The sequence below is a fragment of the Ammospiza caudacuta genome, chromosome 24 (assembly GCF_027887145.1).
Source record: "Ammospiza caudacuta isolate bAmmCau1 chromosome 24, bAmmCau1.pri, whole genome shotgun sequence".
Taxonomy (NCBI): Eukaryota; Metazoa; Chordata; class Aves; order Passeriformes; family Passerellidae; genus Ammospiza; species Ammospiza caudacuta.
The window spans coordinates 5,166,764-5,183,256 of record NC_080616.1 but is presented as its reverse complement, the minus strand read 5'-3'; the positions used below and the strand labels follow the sequence as shown (position 1 = coordinate 5,183,256).

Below are 16,493 nucleotides of genomic sequence, written 5' to 3'. Positions count from 1 at the left end.
TTGGGATTTTTATTTGGGATTTTGGGGGTGTATTTGGGATTTTATTTGGAATTTTTGGGTGTGTATTTGGGATTTTTATTTAGGATTTTCGGGGTGTATTTGGGATTTTATTTGGAATTTTTGGGTGTGCATTTGGGATTTTATTTGGGATTTTTGAGTGTGCATTTGGGATTTTTTTGCTATTTTATTGGTTTTGTTTTGGTTTGGTTTTTTTTCTGTTTTTGTTTGTTTGTTTGGGGTTTTTTGTTGTTTTTTTGTTGGTTTTTTGGGATATTTCACAGGGATTTCTTTTCCTGGCAACGCAGGGCACTCCACACCACATATTTTACATTATTTTTACTTTATTTTTATTATTTTTATTCCTTATTTCAACATATAAACTCATTTCTTAGCACTGTTGAGACACCAGAACAACAACCCCCAGCCAGCAACGCCCAATTTTTATTCTAAAAAACAATTTTTATTATAAAAAACAATTTTTATTATAAAAAACAATTTTTATTATAAAACCCAATTTTTATTCTAAAAACCAATTTTCATTCTAAAAACCAATTTTCATTCTAAAACACAATTTTTATTATAAAACCCAATTTTTATTTTAAAAACCAATTTTCCTTATAAACCCCAATTTTTATTATAAACCCCAATTTTCATTATAAAACCCAATTTTCATTCTAAAACCCAATTTTTATTCTAAAAAACCAATTTTATAATATAATAACATTTTTAATAATAACTTTTAAATAATTCAGGGTTTTAATTTTTAAAATATTACAATAATTTTCTAATAATATTCTTAATAATTCAGGGTTTTGAAAATTTTAAAAATAATGATAATTTTTAAAATAATTCTGGGTTAAAAAAATTGAAATATAATAATATTTTTAATAATAGCTTTTAAATAATTCTGTGTTTTAAAATTTTTAATATAACAATAATTGTAATAATATTCTTAATAATTCAGGGTTTAAAAATTTAAATATAATAATAATAATTTAAAAAATAATTTAAAAAATTATTCTGGGGTTTCAAAATTTTTAAATGTAATTTTTAAATAATGACTTTCACATAATTGTTTTAATGTTTTTAAGATAATAATAATTTTCTAATAATATTCTTAATAAGTCTGGGTTTTAAAATTTTAAATCTAATGATAATTTAAAAAATAATTTAAAAAATAATTCTGGGGTTTAAGAATTTGTAAAATAATTACAATTTTATCCCGAATCCCTTAAAATGTGGCACCTCTCAATTCCTTCCCACTCCATAATTGATGATACGAATAATGTCAGATTTGTGGGAAAAATTACAAAAAAATTTAGGATATTTCATATAAATTTCCTATCAAAAAATTGTAGGAAAAATCACAAAAAAATTTAGGATATTTCCTACCAAAAATTGTAGGAAAAAATAAAAAAAATTAGGATTTTTCATATAAATTTCAAAAAAAAAAGTAGGAAAAATTAGAAAAAATTTAGGATAATTTAGGATTATTTCATTCTCTGCTGGAGCTCCATGGATGGAGCAGGAATTGGGAATTTTCAGCTGCTCTTGGCTGAAATATTTCAAATACAAAAATCCACAAATAACACCTGAATCGTAAAGAAAAACATTTTAAAAATTAGGCACTTCTCTTGTGTTCTAAAAAGAAATAGAAATATTTCTTGCATTAAATATTTATAGGATTAAAAGCCGTTTTTTATTCTTTTTTGGGGGGTTTTTTGTGTTGTTTTTTTTGTTGATATTTAAGATAATGAAGTAAAATTCATCAAGGCGCTTCCATTTTGTTGCAAACCACTTCTCCCTGTGGAGAAACTTATGTTTTGTGCAAAAAAATATTTATTTTTTAACACCTCTAACCCTAAATTTTGCAATATTTGCACACCCCAGGTATTCCAGCTTTGCATTAAAATAGTTAAGCATAAATAATTCTAAATTTCTTGAACCCTCATTGTTCAGTTTGAAATTCTTTTCAGCTCCAGAGATTGAAAATTCTGATTTTTTTAGTGAGGGTGATGAGTGCCTGTTTTACAAACTCCTCCATTTATATAAAACAGATTAAAAAAAGAAATAATTTACCGAATTCAGCAAAACCAGGACCATTTCTAGTCCTGATTCCCAGTCAAGGAGGTAAAAAATTCCAAATTATTGAAGGGTTTTTGCTAAAATCTAAACCCAAACCACGAGCAGGGTGATTGTGTTCCCTCAGAAAATCACGGAGCAGAAAATCCAGAACTAAACACACAAAATTTCACTTCTGAAGTGTGAATTTCCTATAAATTCTCCTCAATTAATATAAAATTTTTGGCCAGAACTCTCCACCCTCAATATTTGGGGAAAGTGGCAGCAGAGGGAAATGGGAATTTCCTTTTATCCCATAAAATCTGTGTTTTTCCTCTTCCTCAGGCCCACTAAAACTGAGGGTGAAGAGTGCCTGTTTTACAAACTCCTCCATTTATATAAAACAGAATAAAAAAAGAAATAATTTACCGAATTCAGCAAAACCAGGACCATTTCTAGTCCTGTTTCCCAGTTAAGGAGGTAAAAAATTCCAAATTATTGAAGGGTTTTTGCTAAAATCTAAACCCAAACCACGAGCAGGGTGACTGTGTTCCCTCAGAAAATCACGGAGCAGAAAATACAGTGAATTTCCTATAAATTCTCCTCAATTAATATCAATTTTTTGGGCAGAACTGCTCTCCACCCTCAATATTTGGGGAAAGTGGCAGCAGAGGGAAATGGGAATTTCCTTTTATCCCATAAAATCCTTTTTCCCTCCTCTCTCCCAGCCCCATAAAGCAGCAGGGGGGTTTTTAGGGAGCTGTTTCCTGGGAAGGCAATTGAGCAGCACTTGCCAAAAGCACTTTGGGATGGCCCAAAAAGGGCCCGTGTGGGGCCACAAAAAGGGAATTACAGCCCAGACGGGGGGCAGCAGAAAATCCTGACCAAATTTTGGGGTTTCTGCCCCACAGGGAGAACCCAAATTGTGAGGGTTGTGCTGCTCCAGGAAGGGCAGGAGAAAATCCTGACCAAATTTTGGGGTTTCTGCCCCACAGGGAGAATCCAGCTGAGTCAGGAAGGGCAGGAGCAACTCTTGGCCTAATTTTGGGGTCTCTGCCCCACAGGGAGGACCCAGCAACTCCTGACCAAATTTTGGGGTTTTGTTCCACAGGGGGAACCCAAATTGTGAGGGTTGTGCTGCTCCAGGAAGGGCAGCAGAAAATCCTGACCAAATTTTTGGGTTTCTGCCCCACAGGGAGGACCCAGCAACTCTTGGCCTAATTTTGGGGTCTCTGCCCCACAGGGAGGACCCAGCAACTCCTGACCAAATTTTTGGGGTTTCTGCTCCACAGGGAGAACCCAAATAGTGATGGTTGTTCTGGTCCAGGAAGGGCAGGAGAAAATCCTGACTAAATTTTGGGGTTTCTGCTCCACAGGGAGAACCCAAATTGTGAGGTTTGTGCTGCTCCAGGAAGGGCAGCAGAAAATCCTGACCAAATTTTGGGGTCTCTGCCCCACAGGGAGGACCCAGCAACTCCTGACCAAATTTTGGGGTCCTTGCTCCAAAGGGAGAACCCAGCTGGTCCAGGGAGGGAAGGATCAATTCCTGACCAAATTTTGGGGTTTTGTTCCACAGGGAGAACCCAATTAGTGAGGGTTGCTCTGGTCCAGGAAGGGCAGGAGTTCCTGACCAAATTTTGGGGTTTCTGCTCCACAGGGAGGACCCAGCAACTCCTGACCAAATTTTTGGGGTTTCTGCTCACCTGGGAGAACCCAAATAGTGATGGTTGTTCTGGTCCAGGAAGGGCAGGATCAACTCCTGACCAAATGTTGGGGTCTCTGCTCCACAGGGAAGTGAGGATTTTGCTGGTCCAGGAAGGGCAGAGCAGTTCCTGACCAAATTTTGGGGTTTCTGTTCCACAGAAAGAACCCAGCTGGGCCAGGAGCAACTCCTGACCAAATTTTGGGGTCTCTGCTCACAGGGAGAAGCCAGCTGGGCCAGGAAGGGCAGGAGCAACTCCTGACCAAATTTTGGGGTTTCTGCTCACCAGGGGACTAAGGATTGTGCTGGTCCAGGGAGGCCAGAGCAGTTCCTGACCAAATTTTGGGGTCTCTGCTCCACAGGAAGAACCTAAATAATGAGGGTTGTGCTGGTCCAGGAAGGGCAGGAGAAAATCCTGACCAAATTTTGGGGTTTCTGCTCCACACAAACTGCTCCACAGAGGAGTAGGGATTGTGCTGCTCCAGGAGGAGGTCCTGACTAAATTTTGTGGTCTGCGCTCCACAGGGAGGACTCAGCAATTCCTGACCAAATTTTGGGGTTTCTGTTCCACAGGGAGAACCCAAATAGTGAGGATTCTGCTGGTCCAGGAAGGGCAAGAGAAACTCCTGATCAAATTTTGTGGTCTGTGCTCCACAGGGAGGACCCAGCAATTCCTGACCAAATTTTGGGGTCTCTGCTCACAGGGCAGTGGGGCTGTGCTGCCCCAGGTCCCAGGTCCCTCCCCAGAACTGCACAGTGCTGATGCACACCCAGCTCCTCATCCTCAGCAGCTCTGGGGCTCTGCTGGGACGGGCTGGGACATCCTGGGATGTGCTGGGACGTGCTGGGACGTGCTGGGAGATCCTGGGACGTGCTGGGACGTGCTGGGAAGTGCTGGGACGTGTTGGGACGTGCTGGTGGGACATGCTGGGACGTGCTGGTGGGACATGCTGGGACGTGCTGGGATGGTCTGGGACGTGCTGGGATGGGCTGGGACGTGCTGGGACGTGCTGGGATGGGCTGGGATGGGCTGGGATGGGCTGGGATGGGCTGGGATGGGCTGGGATGGGCTGGGATGGGCTGGGATGGGCTGGGACGTGCTGGGATGGGCTGGGATGGGCTGGGACGTGCTGGGATGGGCTGGGACGTGCTGGGATGTGTTGGGATGGGCTGGGATGGGCTGGGATGGGCTGGGACATCCTGGGACGTGCTGGGATGGGCTGGGACGTGCTGGGATGTGTTGGGACCTGCTGGGATGTGCTGGGACGTGCTGGGACATGTTGGGATGGGCTGGGACGTGCTGGGACGTGCTGGGACATGTTGGGATGGGCTGGGACGTGCTGGGATGTGCTGGGACGTGCTGGGACGTGTTGGGATGTGCTGGGATGGGCTGGGACGTGCTGGGATGTGCTGGGACGTGCTGGGATGTGTTGGGATGTGCTGGGATGTGCTGGGACGTGCTGGGACGTGCTGGGACGTGCTGGGATGTGCTGGGACGTGCTGGGATGGGCTGGGATGTGCTGGGACGTGCTGGGACGTGTTGGGATGTGCTGGGATGGGCTGGGACGTGCTGGTGGGACATGCTGGGATGTGCTGCTCCCTCCAGCCCAGAGCAGGGAGGGAGGAAATTGCTGCAAGGTCCCCAAAAGGGAGGGGGTAAAGGTGCAGAAAGTTAAAAAACCCCTCTGACAGCCCAGGCCAGCACTGCCAAGAGGGGAAGTGCTCAAAATTTAAAAAAAAAAAAAAAAAAATTCAGTGTAACCCAAGGCACTGCTTGGACATGGATTGTCTCTCTCCATGAGAGCAGCACAGAAAATGGGGAATATTCCCAAATGAGGGATATTCAAAATGAGGAATATTCTCAATGAGGAATATTCATAAATGAGGAATATTAAAAAAGAGGAATTCTCCCAATGAGGAATATTCAAAATGAGGAATATTAAGAAAGAGGAATATTTCCAATGAGGAATATTCCCAAATGAGGATTATTCCCAAATCAGGAATATTCATAAATGAGGAATATTCCCAAATCAGGAATAATCCAAATAAGGAATATTCCCGATGAGGGTTAGTCCTAAAATTAGGAATATTCCCAATGAGGAATATTCCAAATGAGGAATATTCCCAAATGAAGAATATTCCCAAAAAGAGGAACATTCCCAAATTAGGAATAATCCCAGATGAAGAATATTCTCAAATGAGGAATATTCCCAAATTAGCAATACTCCCAATGAGGAATATCCCAAATGAGGAATACTCTCAATGAAGAATATTCCCAAATCAGGGATATTAATAAATGAGGAACATTCCCAAGTGAGGAACATTCCCAAGTGAGGAACATTCCCAAATCAGGGATATTAATAAATGAGCAATATTCCCAAATGAGGAACATTCCCAAATCAGGGATATTAATAAATGAGGAACATTCCCAAGTGAGGAACATTCCCAAGTGAGGAACATTCCCAAATCAGGAACATTCCCCCTCCTCTTCCTCCACCCCTCGCTCCAAGGCCCTGCACAGGGCTGTGCTGAGCAAACAGCACTGAAGAGTTCAAAATCCCAGGAAAAAACCCCAAACCAGGGACAGTCCGGGGAGAGGCGACCATGGTGACGATGATGATGATGATGATGATGATGATGATGATGATGAGGGCACAGAGTGCCAGCAGCCTCAGCAGCAGGCCCAGCCTGGAGGAGAGCTCTCCTTGATGTTGATGTAATCCCCAGAGCCAGCAGAGCAGCAGCTGCCATCGCCTGAGGGTGAGGACATCATCTTCTCAATCAGAACCCTGGGGAAAAAAAAATTACTGAGTTGGATTTGGGGCTTTTTTTTGGGGGTTTTATTGGGTTTTTTTTCGGGGTGTTTTGTTTTGTTTTTATTTTGGTTTTCTGGGTTTTTTTTTTTTTTTAATCAGCAGCACTGGGCAGTGCAGAAAAGAAATTAAAAATTAAAATAAAAAAAAAAGAAAAAAGCAAAGCTCAGAAGTGTGGGGAATGCATTTGTAGAGTTGGGCAGTGCAGAAAAGAAATAAATAAAAAGCAAATATAGTATAATATAGTATAATATAGTATAATATAGTATAATATAATATAATATAATATAATATAATATAATATAATATAATATAATATAATATAATATATTACCATCATATATTACCATCATATATTACCATCATATATTACCATCATATAATATATCATAAATATAATACAATATATAATATAATAAAATAATAAATCAGCCTTCTGAAACACGGAGTGAAGATTTTCATCCATTCCCTCACCCTGGGGACCCTCAAACAGCACAGGCCGCAGCCCCAGGCCCTGCTCCTACCTCATGGACTCGTTGATGTTTTTGTTTTCCTTCACAGACGTCTCCACCCACCCTGAAAATCCATTTTCTTTGCTGAACCTGTCGATTTCCTCCCTGGTCACTGCCCACGGGGAAAGGTCACACTGCAAGGCAGAAAAACGGGGAATTTTAGGGGCACAAAATCCCACAATGGTTTGAGTTGGAGGCATTTGAATTTAATTCATAAATTAAATAATTTATAAATTAAATAAATATGAGCCGGGACAGCCCCAGGGATGGGACGGCCATGGGTCCTTTGGGAATTGGGAATTTCTCCCCGGTTTTGCAGCTGGGAGGGCCCTGGGAGGCAGCTCAGCCCTGCCAGCTCCCAGGGCAAGGCTCTCCCTGGGGTGTTGCAAGCAGAAATTTCTTTATCTGATATCTCAGGTGCTGACACACCTCGGTCAGGCACGCCTGGAATGGAGATTCCAACCTTGTTCCATCTCAAATCTGCCTCTCCAAGCTCATCGAATCCCAAATCTGCCTCCTCAACCCCATCAAATCCCAAATCTGCCTCCTCAACCTCATCAAAACCCAAATCTGCCTCCCCAACCTCATCAAAACCCAAATCTGCCTCCTCAAGCTCATCAAATCCCAAACTTGCCTCCCCAGCCTAATCCCTCATCCCATCCAAAATCTGCCTCCCTAGCCTAATCCCTCATCCCAAATCTGCCTCCTCAACCTCATCAAATCCCAAATCTGCCTCCTCAAGATCATCTCCCACCCCAAATCTGCCTCCTCAAACTCATCTCATTCCAAATCTGCCTCCCCAACCTCATCAAATCCCAAACTTGCCTCCCCAGCCTAATCCCTCATCCCATCCAAAATCTGCCTCCCTAGCCTAATCCCTCATCCCAAATCTGCCTCCTCAAACTCATCAAATCCCAAATCTGCCTCCTCAAGCTCATCTCATTCCAAATCTGCCTCCCCAACCTCATCAAATCCCAATTCTGCCTCTCCAACCTCATCCCATCCAAAAGCTACCTCCTCAAACTCATCTCTCACCCCAAATCTGCCTCCCCAACCTCATCCCATCCCAAATCTGCCTCCCCAGCCTCGTCAAGTCCCAAATCTGCCTCTCCAACCTCATCCCATCCCAAATCTGCCTCCCCAACCCCATTACATCCCAAACCTGCCCAGGCTCCCTGCCCAGGCGAGGTGGCACAGGTGTGGTGGCACCATGGTGGCACTGATGCCAACAGGATGGACACGGAGGCAGAGCCTGGCCCAGAGCTCTCCAGGATTTCCTGATGCTTTGAGGCCAAGCTGTGGCCTCAGAACAGAATTCCAGGAAAATCCCTGTGGGATCATCGAGTCCAGGCTGTGCCCGATCCCCACCCTGAGCACTCAGTGCCACCTCCAGGGACGGGCGCTCCAAACCCACAAAATAAACACACAAAACCCATGGAAACACACAAAAACCCCACACAGAAACACAAAAACCCACAGAGAAACACACAAACACACCGAGGAACACACAAAAAAACATACAAACACCCACAGAACACACAAACCCCACAGAGAAACGCACCAAAACCCATACAAACCCACAGAGAAACACACCAAAACCCATACAAATCCATAGAGAAACACAGAGAAACAAACACACAAGCACACAAAAACACAAAGAGAAACACACAAAAACCATGCCAAACCACACAGAGAAACATACAAAACACACAAACCTACAGAGAAACACACAAAAAATGTACAAACTCGCAGAGAAGCACACAAACGTGGAGAGAAACACAAAAACCATACAAACCCACAGGGAAACACACAAAAACCATACCAACCCACAGGGAAACACAAAAAAACACACAGAAACCCACATAGAAACACACAGAAACCGTACAAACCCACAGAGAAACATACCAAAACACAAAAAACCCCTCACAAACCCACAGAGAAAACCATAGAAACCCACAGAGAAACACACAAAACCCACAGAGAAACACGCAAAACCCATACAAACCCACAGAGAAACACACAAAAACCATAGAAGCCCACAGAAAACCACGCAAAACCCCCCCCCAAAAATGCCATCCCGGGCAGGGTGCCCACCTTGTTGGCCAGCAGCAGGCAGGGCACGGGGCTCCCATCTGGCAGCACCAGTTTGCTGTCCAGGTCCTGCTTCCACTTGTGGCTGTTGCTGAAGGTGCTGCTGTTGGTGACATCAAACATGATGACACAGCCTGAGGCCTCCCTGTAGTACAGGCGGGTCATGGAGGTGAAACGTTCCTGCCCTTGGGTCAGAACCAGAGAGAAACCCAGCCAGGGTTGGTAATTTGGGGGGTTGTGCAGGTGGATTGGGTGTTTGTGGGGTGTTGTCTAGGTAGATTGGGTGTTTGGGGGGTGGTTTTGCAGCTGGCAGTGAGGATTTCTGGTTAGTGGGGGGATTTGGGGTGTGGGCTGGGCAGGGGTCAGGTCATGGAATCGTGGAAAAGTCACAGAGAAACACAGAAAAACTGTACAAACCCACAGGGGAACACACAGAGAAACACCCAAAACCACACAAAACCCCACACAGAAACACACAAAACCATACAAACCTACACAGAAACACACAAAACCCCACAGAGAAGCACACAAAAAACACACAAAACCCCACAGAGAAACACACAAAACCCCACAGAGAAACACACAAAAAACACACAAAGCCCCACAGAGAAACACACAAAAAACACACAAAACCCCACACAGAAACACACAAAAACACACAAAACCCCACAGAGAAACACATAAAAACACACATAACCCTACACAGAAACACAGAGAAACACACAAAACCCCACACAGAAACACACAAAAACACACAAAACCCCACAGAGAAACACACAAAAACACACATAACCCCACAGAGAAACACACAAAAACACACAAAACCCCACACAGAAACACATAAAAACACACAAAACCCTACACAGAAACACAGAGAAACACACAAAAACACACAAAACCCCACAGAGAAACACACAAAAACACACAAAACCCCACAGAGAAACACGCAAAAACCATACAAAACCACACACAGAAACCACATGACCCTTTCGGGGTCAGGACCAGAGAAAAAGCCCAGCCAGAGTTGGTATTTTGGGGGTTGTGCAGGTAGATTGTGTGTTTGTGGGGTGGTTTTGGTGTGGTTTTTTGGGGGGATTTTGGGGTGTGGGCTGCCTGGGAATCTCTGGGCTAGACACAGGTCAGGTCATGGAATCGTGGAAAACCTACAGAGAAACCCACAGAGAAACACACAAAACCTGTACAAATCCACAGGGAAGCACACAAAAGCCATACAAACACACAGAGAAACACAGAAAAACACACAAAACCCCACACAGAAACACACAAAAGCCATACAAACACACAGAGAAACATAGAAAACCACACATAGAAACACACAAAACCCACAGAGAAACACACAAAAACAAACAAAACCACACAAAACCCCACATAGAAACACACAGAAACACACAAAACCCCACACAGAAACACACAAAACCCCACACAAACCCACAGAGAAATACACAAAACCACACAAAATCCATACAAATCCACGGATAATCCCACAAAACCCTATGGAGAAACACACAAGCACACACACAAACACACAAAACCCATACAAATCCACAGAGAAATACACAAAACCTGTACAAACCCACAGAAACACACAAAAAACCATACAGAAACACACAGAAACACACAAAAACACCCACAGAGAAACACACAAAATACACCCAAAAACACACACAGAAAGACAGAGAAACACACAAAAACCATACAAACCCACAGAGAAACACACAAAATACACACAAAAACACATACAGAAACACATAAAAACACACTAAATACAGACAAACCCACAGAGAAACCCACAAAACACACACCAAGTTTGTTTGGGTTAAAAGTGACCAAAGATCACCCAACAGGCAGGGCCCCTTCCCCTGTCCCAGTGCTTTGGGACACCCCCAGGGATGGGGCGCCCCAATATTTGCATTATTCCCATGGAACTCAGGGTGTCCCCAGAGATAGGACACCCCAAAATTTGCATTATTCCCCTATAACCCAGTGCCCAGGGATGGGACACCCCAATATTCGCATTATTCCCATGGAACCCAGTGCCCCAGGGATGGGACACCCCAATATTCGCATTATTCCCATGGAACCCAGTGCCCCAGGGATGGGGCACCCCAATATTTCCATTATTCCCATGGAACCCAGTGCCCCAGGGATGGGACACCCCAATATTTGCATTATTCTCCTGTAAACCAGCGCCCCAATATTTGCATTATTCCCATGGAACTCAGGGTGTCCCCCAGGGATGGACACCCCCAAATATTTGCATTATTCCCCTGTATCCCAGTGCCCAGGGATGGGGCACCCCAATATTTCCATTATTCCCATAAAACCCCGTGCCCCAATATTTGCATTATTCCCCTGTATCCCAGTGCCCTGAGGCCCCCTGGGCACCACAAGGGCACTGTGCCCGCTCTGCTCCCCCACCTCCAGCTCCTTTTTGGGGCCAAAACCGAAAGTTTCTTGCTGCACTGCTGACTCTGCCAACTTCTCCTTCCTGATGCCATTTTAAGGGATCCCAGGCAGAGGAAACCACAGCCCTGCTCTCCTCCCTGCTCCACACCCACAGGGGCCATTTCAGAGCTGCTGCTGCTGCCCACAGCTCTCCTGGTGCCAGGGAATTTGGGAAATTCCTCTCTCTGCCCCTCTCCAGCTCATTGTCCACTCCAGCTTTTATAGTTCTGTCACTCAGAGCGTGTCTCGTGCCAGAAATTCTGGTTTTAACCAAAATTTGGAGCTGAGCAGTCTCATGTCCAGCCAGTTCCACATTCCCTCTGCTCTGGAACAGAGGGGAAAGGCCCAGCAGGAATTACTGTGGGCATTCCTTGCAGGTGGATTTTTAATTAAATATTTAAATTAATGCAGCAGGCTGGAGGCAGCAAAGCAGAGCAGTCCTGGCCCTGGAATCCACAGGCAGCTGGGAGTTATTTTTGGAGAGAAGGAAAAGGAAGAAAAAGGAAGAGAAAGGGGGAAAGAAAGGGGAAAGGGAATTGGAAGAAAGGGGAGAGGAGGAAAGGAAAGGGAGGAAAAAGAAGGGAAGGGAAGGGAAGGGAAGGAAAGGAAAGGAAAGGAAAGGAAAGGAAAGGAAAGGAAAGGAAAGGAAAGGAAAGGAAAGGAAAGGAAAGGAAAGGAAAGGAAAAGGAAAGGAAGGAAAGGAAAGGAAAGGAAAGGAAAGGAAAGGAAAGGAAAGGAAAGGGAAAAGGGAAAGGGGGAAAAGGAAAGGAAAGGAAAGGAAAGGAAAGGAAAGGAAAGGAAAGGAAAGAAAGGAAAGGAAAGGAAAGGAAAAGGAAAGGAAAGGAAAGGAAAGGAAAGGAAAGGAAAGGAAAGGGAAAAGGGAAAGGGGAAAAGGAAAGGGAAAGGGCAAAAAAGCCAAAACACTGAGAACATGGAAAAAACCTTGCAATACCCTGCAATGTCCCAGAGCTGCAGCCGAACCGTCTCCGACTCCGACCACTGAACCACCTTCAGGGGCAAAATCCACTGGAGAATTCCCAAAAAAGCAGGGAGGAAGGAAAGGAAAGGAAAGCTGCTCAGGGCCATTCTGCACCATGGGGCTGCTCCTGCATCCTCCCAGAGCCCTCCCAAATCCTGCACCAGGGTCCAGCAGCCCAAGCACAGCTCCAGGCTGGACGGGGCTTGGAGCAACCTGGGACAGGGAAAGGTGTCCCTGCTTATGGGGTCAGTGGTGCTGTAAGGTCCCTTCCAAGCTGAATCACCCCAAATTAACCTAGGGCAGGGAAAGGTGTCCCTGCTTATGGGGTCAGAGATGTGAGGTCCCTTCAAGCTGAATCACCCCATCTTTGCTGTCACCAGTGAGTCAGAAGGGGAAGCCCTGTGCTGTTCTCAGATGTGTCAGGGTTTCAACCTGGCAGCCCAGACCCAGCTGGGCTGGAACTGACCAAAAGCAGGAAGAAAGCACAAAAGGAAAAGTCCCAGGAAGCAGCCTGCAGCGTTTCCTGCTGGGAGAGAGCAGAGCTCTGTGCCTCTCTGGAGCTGGCACCTCTAATCCATCCCCTCTCAGCTCAGGAATAAGAAGATTTAAACAGCTGTGCTCGACTTTGGGTCCTTGGGGAGATTTCCTGGGTAAACCCTTGGCAGCTCCTGCTCCTTCCAGGTTATTCATTCACACAAAGAACCCAAATCCTGCTCAGCCCCATTCCCAGCCTCCTTCTCCCAGAGCTTCCCAAGAGCTGCTGACCCCTCAGCAATGAGGCCAGGCTGTTTCACTAAAGCCAAAACGGCGCTGCTGATGGTTTTACTGGGATGAGCTGAGCCTGGAACCTCAGATTATCCATCCTACAGCTCCCGGGGTGGTTATTCGAGGGGTAGGGGCACCCCAAATGAGCCAGGCAGAGGGACAGAAGCTCCCGAGGGCTTCAGGGCTGTTCAATTAATGCCAAACCAGCACTGCTGCTGGTTTTACTGGGATAAGCTGAGCCTATAAACTCAGCCTATCCATCCTACAGCTCCAGGGATGGTTATTCCAAGGGCTGGAGAAGGCTGGAACACCCCAAATGAGCCAGGGGAGAAGCTCCTGAAGGCTTCAGGGCTGTTCAATTAATGCCAAACCAGCACTGCTGATGGTCTTACTGGGATAAGCTAAGCCTGGAACCTCAGCCTATCCATCCTACAGCTCCTGGGGTGGTTATTCCCAAGAGTTGGGAGAAGGATGGGACATCCCAAATAATCCTGGCAGAGGGACAAATGATCCTGAGGGCTTCAAGGCTGTATAGTAATGCCAAACTAGCATTGCTGCTGGTTTTACTGGGATAAACTGAGTCCATAACCTCAGCCTATCCATCTTACAGCTCTGGGTGGTTATTCCCAGGGATAGGGGCACCCCAAATAAGCCGGGCAGAGGGGACAGAATCCCCGGGTGGTTCAGGGAAGAGGGTCTGCGAGTTAACAGCCCATAAACCAGAGAAGGTACACGGCCGTTCCCATCCAAACTCCCAACCCCAGAGCCCGGGGAGGACGGAGGGAGAGGGGGGAAAGGGGAGAGCTCTGCCGGGACGAGGGGCGCGGGTGCGGGCTGGGGATGCGCCGGATGGGAATGGTGCCGGATCCCGGGAACCCCCAAGGAACCCCCGAAAGCCACTCGGTAACCCCCAATAACCCCAGAGAACCCCCCTGGTAACCACCGAGAAGCCCCCCGGTAACCCCAGGGATCTCCCAGGGCACCCCCCGATAATCACCCGGAAACTTCCCGAGAACCCCCCAAGGACTCCCCGGGAACCCCAGGGCACCCCCAGTAACCCCCCGGTGATCCCTGTTAACCCCCGGTAACGCCCAAGGACCCCCCGGTAACACCCGGAAACCCCCCGAGAACCCCCAGGAACCCCGGGGGCCGCTCGGTAACCTCCGAGCACCCCCAGTGACCCCCCCGATAACCACCCGGTAACCCCCAAGGAGCCCCCCGGTAACCCCCCAATAACCACCCGTGAAACCCCCAGTAATCCCTCGGTAACCCCAAGGACCCCCCGGTTAGCCCCGATAGCCACCCGGAAACCCCCCGATAACCCCCAGGAACCCCGGGAACCCCCGGTAAACCCAGGGCATCCCCGGTAAACCCAGGAAACCCCCCCGGTAACCACTCGGTAACCCCCCGAGAACCCCCGGTAACCCCAGGGAACCCCCCGCTAACCAATCGGTAACACCTCCGGTAACACCCAAGGACCCCCCCGGTAGCGCCCCAGTAACCCCTGGGAACCCCCCGGTAGCCACTTCAGTAACCCCCGGTAACCCCAAGGAACTCCCCGATACCCCCCGGTATCCCCGTTAGGCCCGGCGCGCTCACCGCCCACGGTGGATTTGTAGTGCCGGTTGAAGCTGTCGTTGGCGTAGCGCTGCACCAGCGAGGTCTTGCCCACCGTGGCGTCGCCCACCACGAGCACCTTGAACATCCGATCGCGCTTGCCCCATCCCGGCCCGGCCCGGCCCCGCCTCGCTCATGTGAGCCTCAGCCGGGGCAGCGCCGGGGCTGCCGGGATCTGTAGTTCGGTGCCTTCCGCCGGATGGAGCCCGGAACATCCCCTGTGGCGGCGGATCCTGTTCTGGGTGCCCCCCAAATCTGCGCTGTGCACCCCCAAATCTGTTCTGTGCAACCCCAAATCCAGCCCTGAACATCTCCTGCTCTGTGCACCCTCAGATCCTGCTCTGTGCACCCTCAGATCCTCCTCTGTGCACCCCCAGATCCAGCCCTGCACATCTCCAGCTCTGTGCACCCTCAGATCCTGCTGTATGCACCCCCAGATCCACTCCATGCACCCCCCAGATCCTGCTCTGTGTACCCTCAGATCCTGCTGTATGCACCCCCAGATCCACTCCGTGCACCCCCAGATCCTGCTCTGTGTACCCTCAGATCCTGCTGTATGCACCCCCAGATCCACTCCATGCACCCCCAGATCCTGCTCTGTGTACCCCCCAGATCCAGCCCTGCACATCTCCAGCTCTGTGCACCCTCAGATCCTGCTCTGTGCACCTACAGATCCTGCTGCATGCACCCCCCGATCCACTCCGTGCACCCCCAGATCCGCTCTGTGTACCCCCCAGATCCAGCCCTGCACATCTCCAGCTCTGTGCGCCCCCAGATCCGCTCTGTGCGCCCCCAGGTTCAGCCCTGCACATCCTGTGGCAGCAGATCCTGCTGTGTGCGCCCCCAAATCTGCTCTGCGCAACCCCAGACAGGATGAGCCCCGAGCTCTGTGTACCCCCAGATCCAGCCCCCTGCACCCCCAAACCCTGCTCTGTGCGCCCCCAGATCTGCTCCGTGCACCCCCCTGTGGCAGCAGATCCTGCTCTGTGCACCCCCATACCCAGCCCTGCACATCCTGTGTTCCCAGACCCACTTTGTGCACCCCCAGATCCAGCCCTGCACATCGCCTGTGCACCCCCAGATCTGCTCTGTGCGCCCCCAGATCTTGATCCTGCACCCCCAGATCTGCTCTGTGCACCCCCCAGATCTGCTCTGTGCACTTCCTGTGGCAGCAGATCCTGCTCTGTGCACGCACCCCCCAGATCTTGATCCTGCACCCCCAGATCTGCTCTGTGCACCCCCCAGATCTTGATCCTGCACCCCCAGATCTGCTCTGTGAGCCCCCAGATCTTGATCCTGCACCCCCAGATCTGCTCTGTGCACTTCCTGTGGCAGCAGATCCTGCTCTGTGCACGCACCCCCAGATCCAACCCCCTGCACCCCCAGATCCTGCTCTGTGCACCCCCAAATCCAGCCCCATGTAGTCCCAGAGGCAGCCCCATGCACCCCTGTGCCCCCAGATCCTGCTCTGTGCACCCCCAGACCCA

At 47.9% G+C, this 16,493-nt stretch overlaps 1 protein-coding gene across 1 annotated transcript; it reads right to left on the bottom strand.

The window, feature by feature from the left end:
• Positions 1–6,344: 6,344 nt before the first annotated feature.
• On the bottom strand, positions 6,345–15,112 carry RAB29 (RAB29, member RAS oncogene family; the record flags this gene model as incomplete). The annotated part of the gene is made up of 4 exons (XM_058819226.1): positions 6,345–6,552; positions 7,101–7,222; positions 9,183–9,364; positions 14,989–15,112. Coding segments are annotated over 4 exons (546 nt in total), but the record flags the coding sequence as incomplete, so codon positions are not given.
• Positions 15,113–16,493: the final 1,381 nt, after the last annotated feature.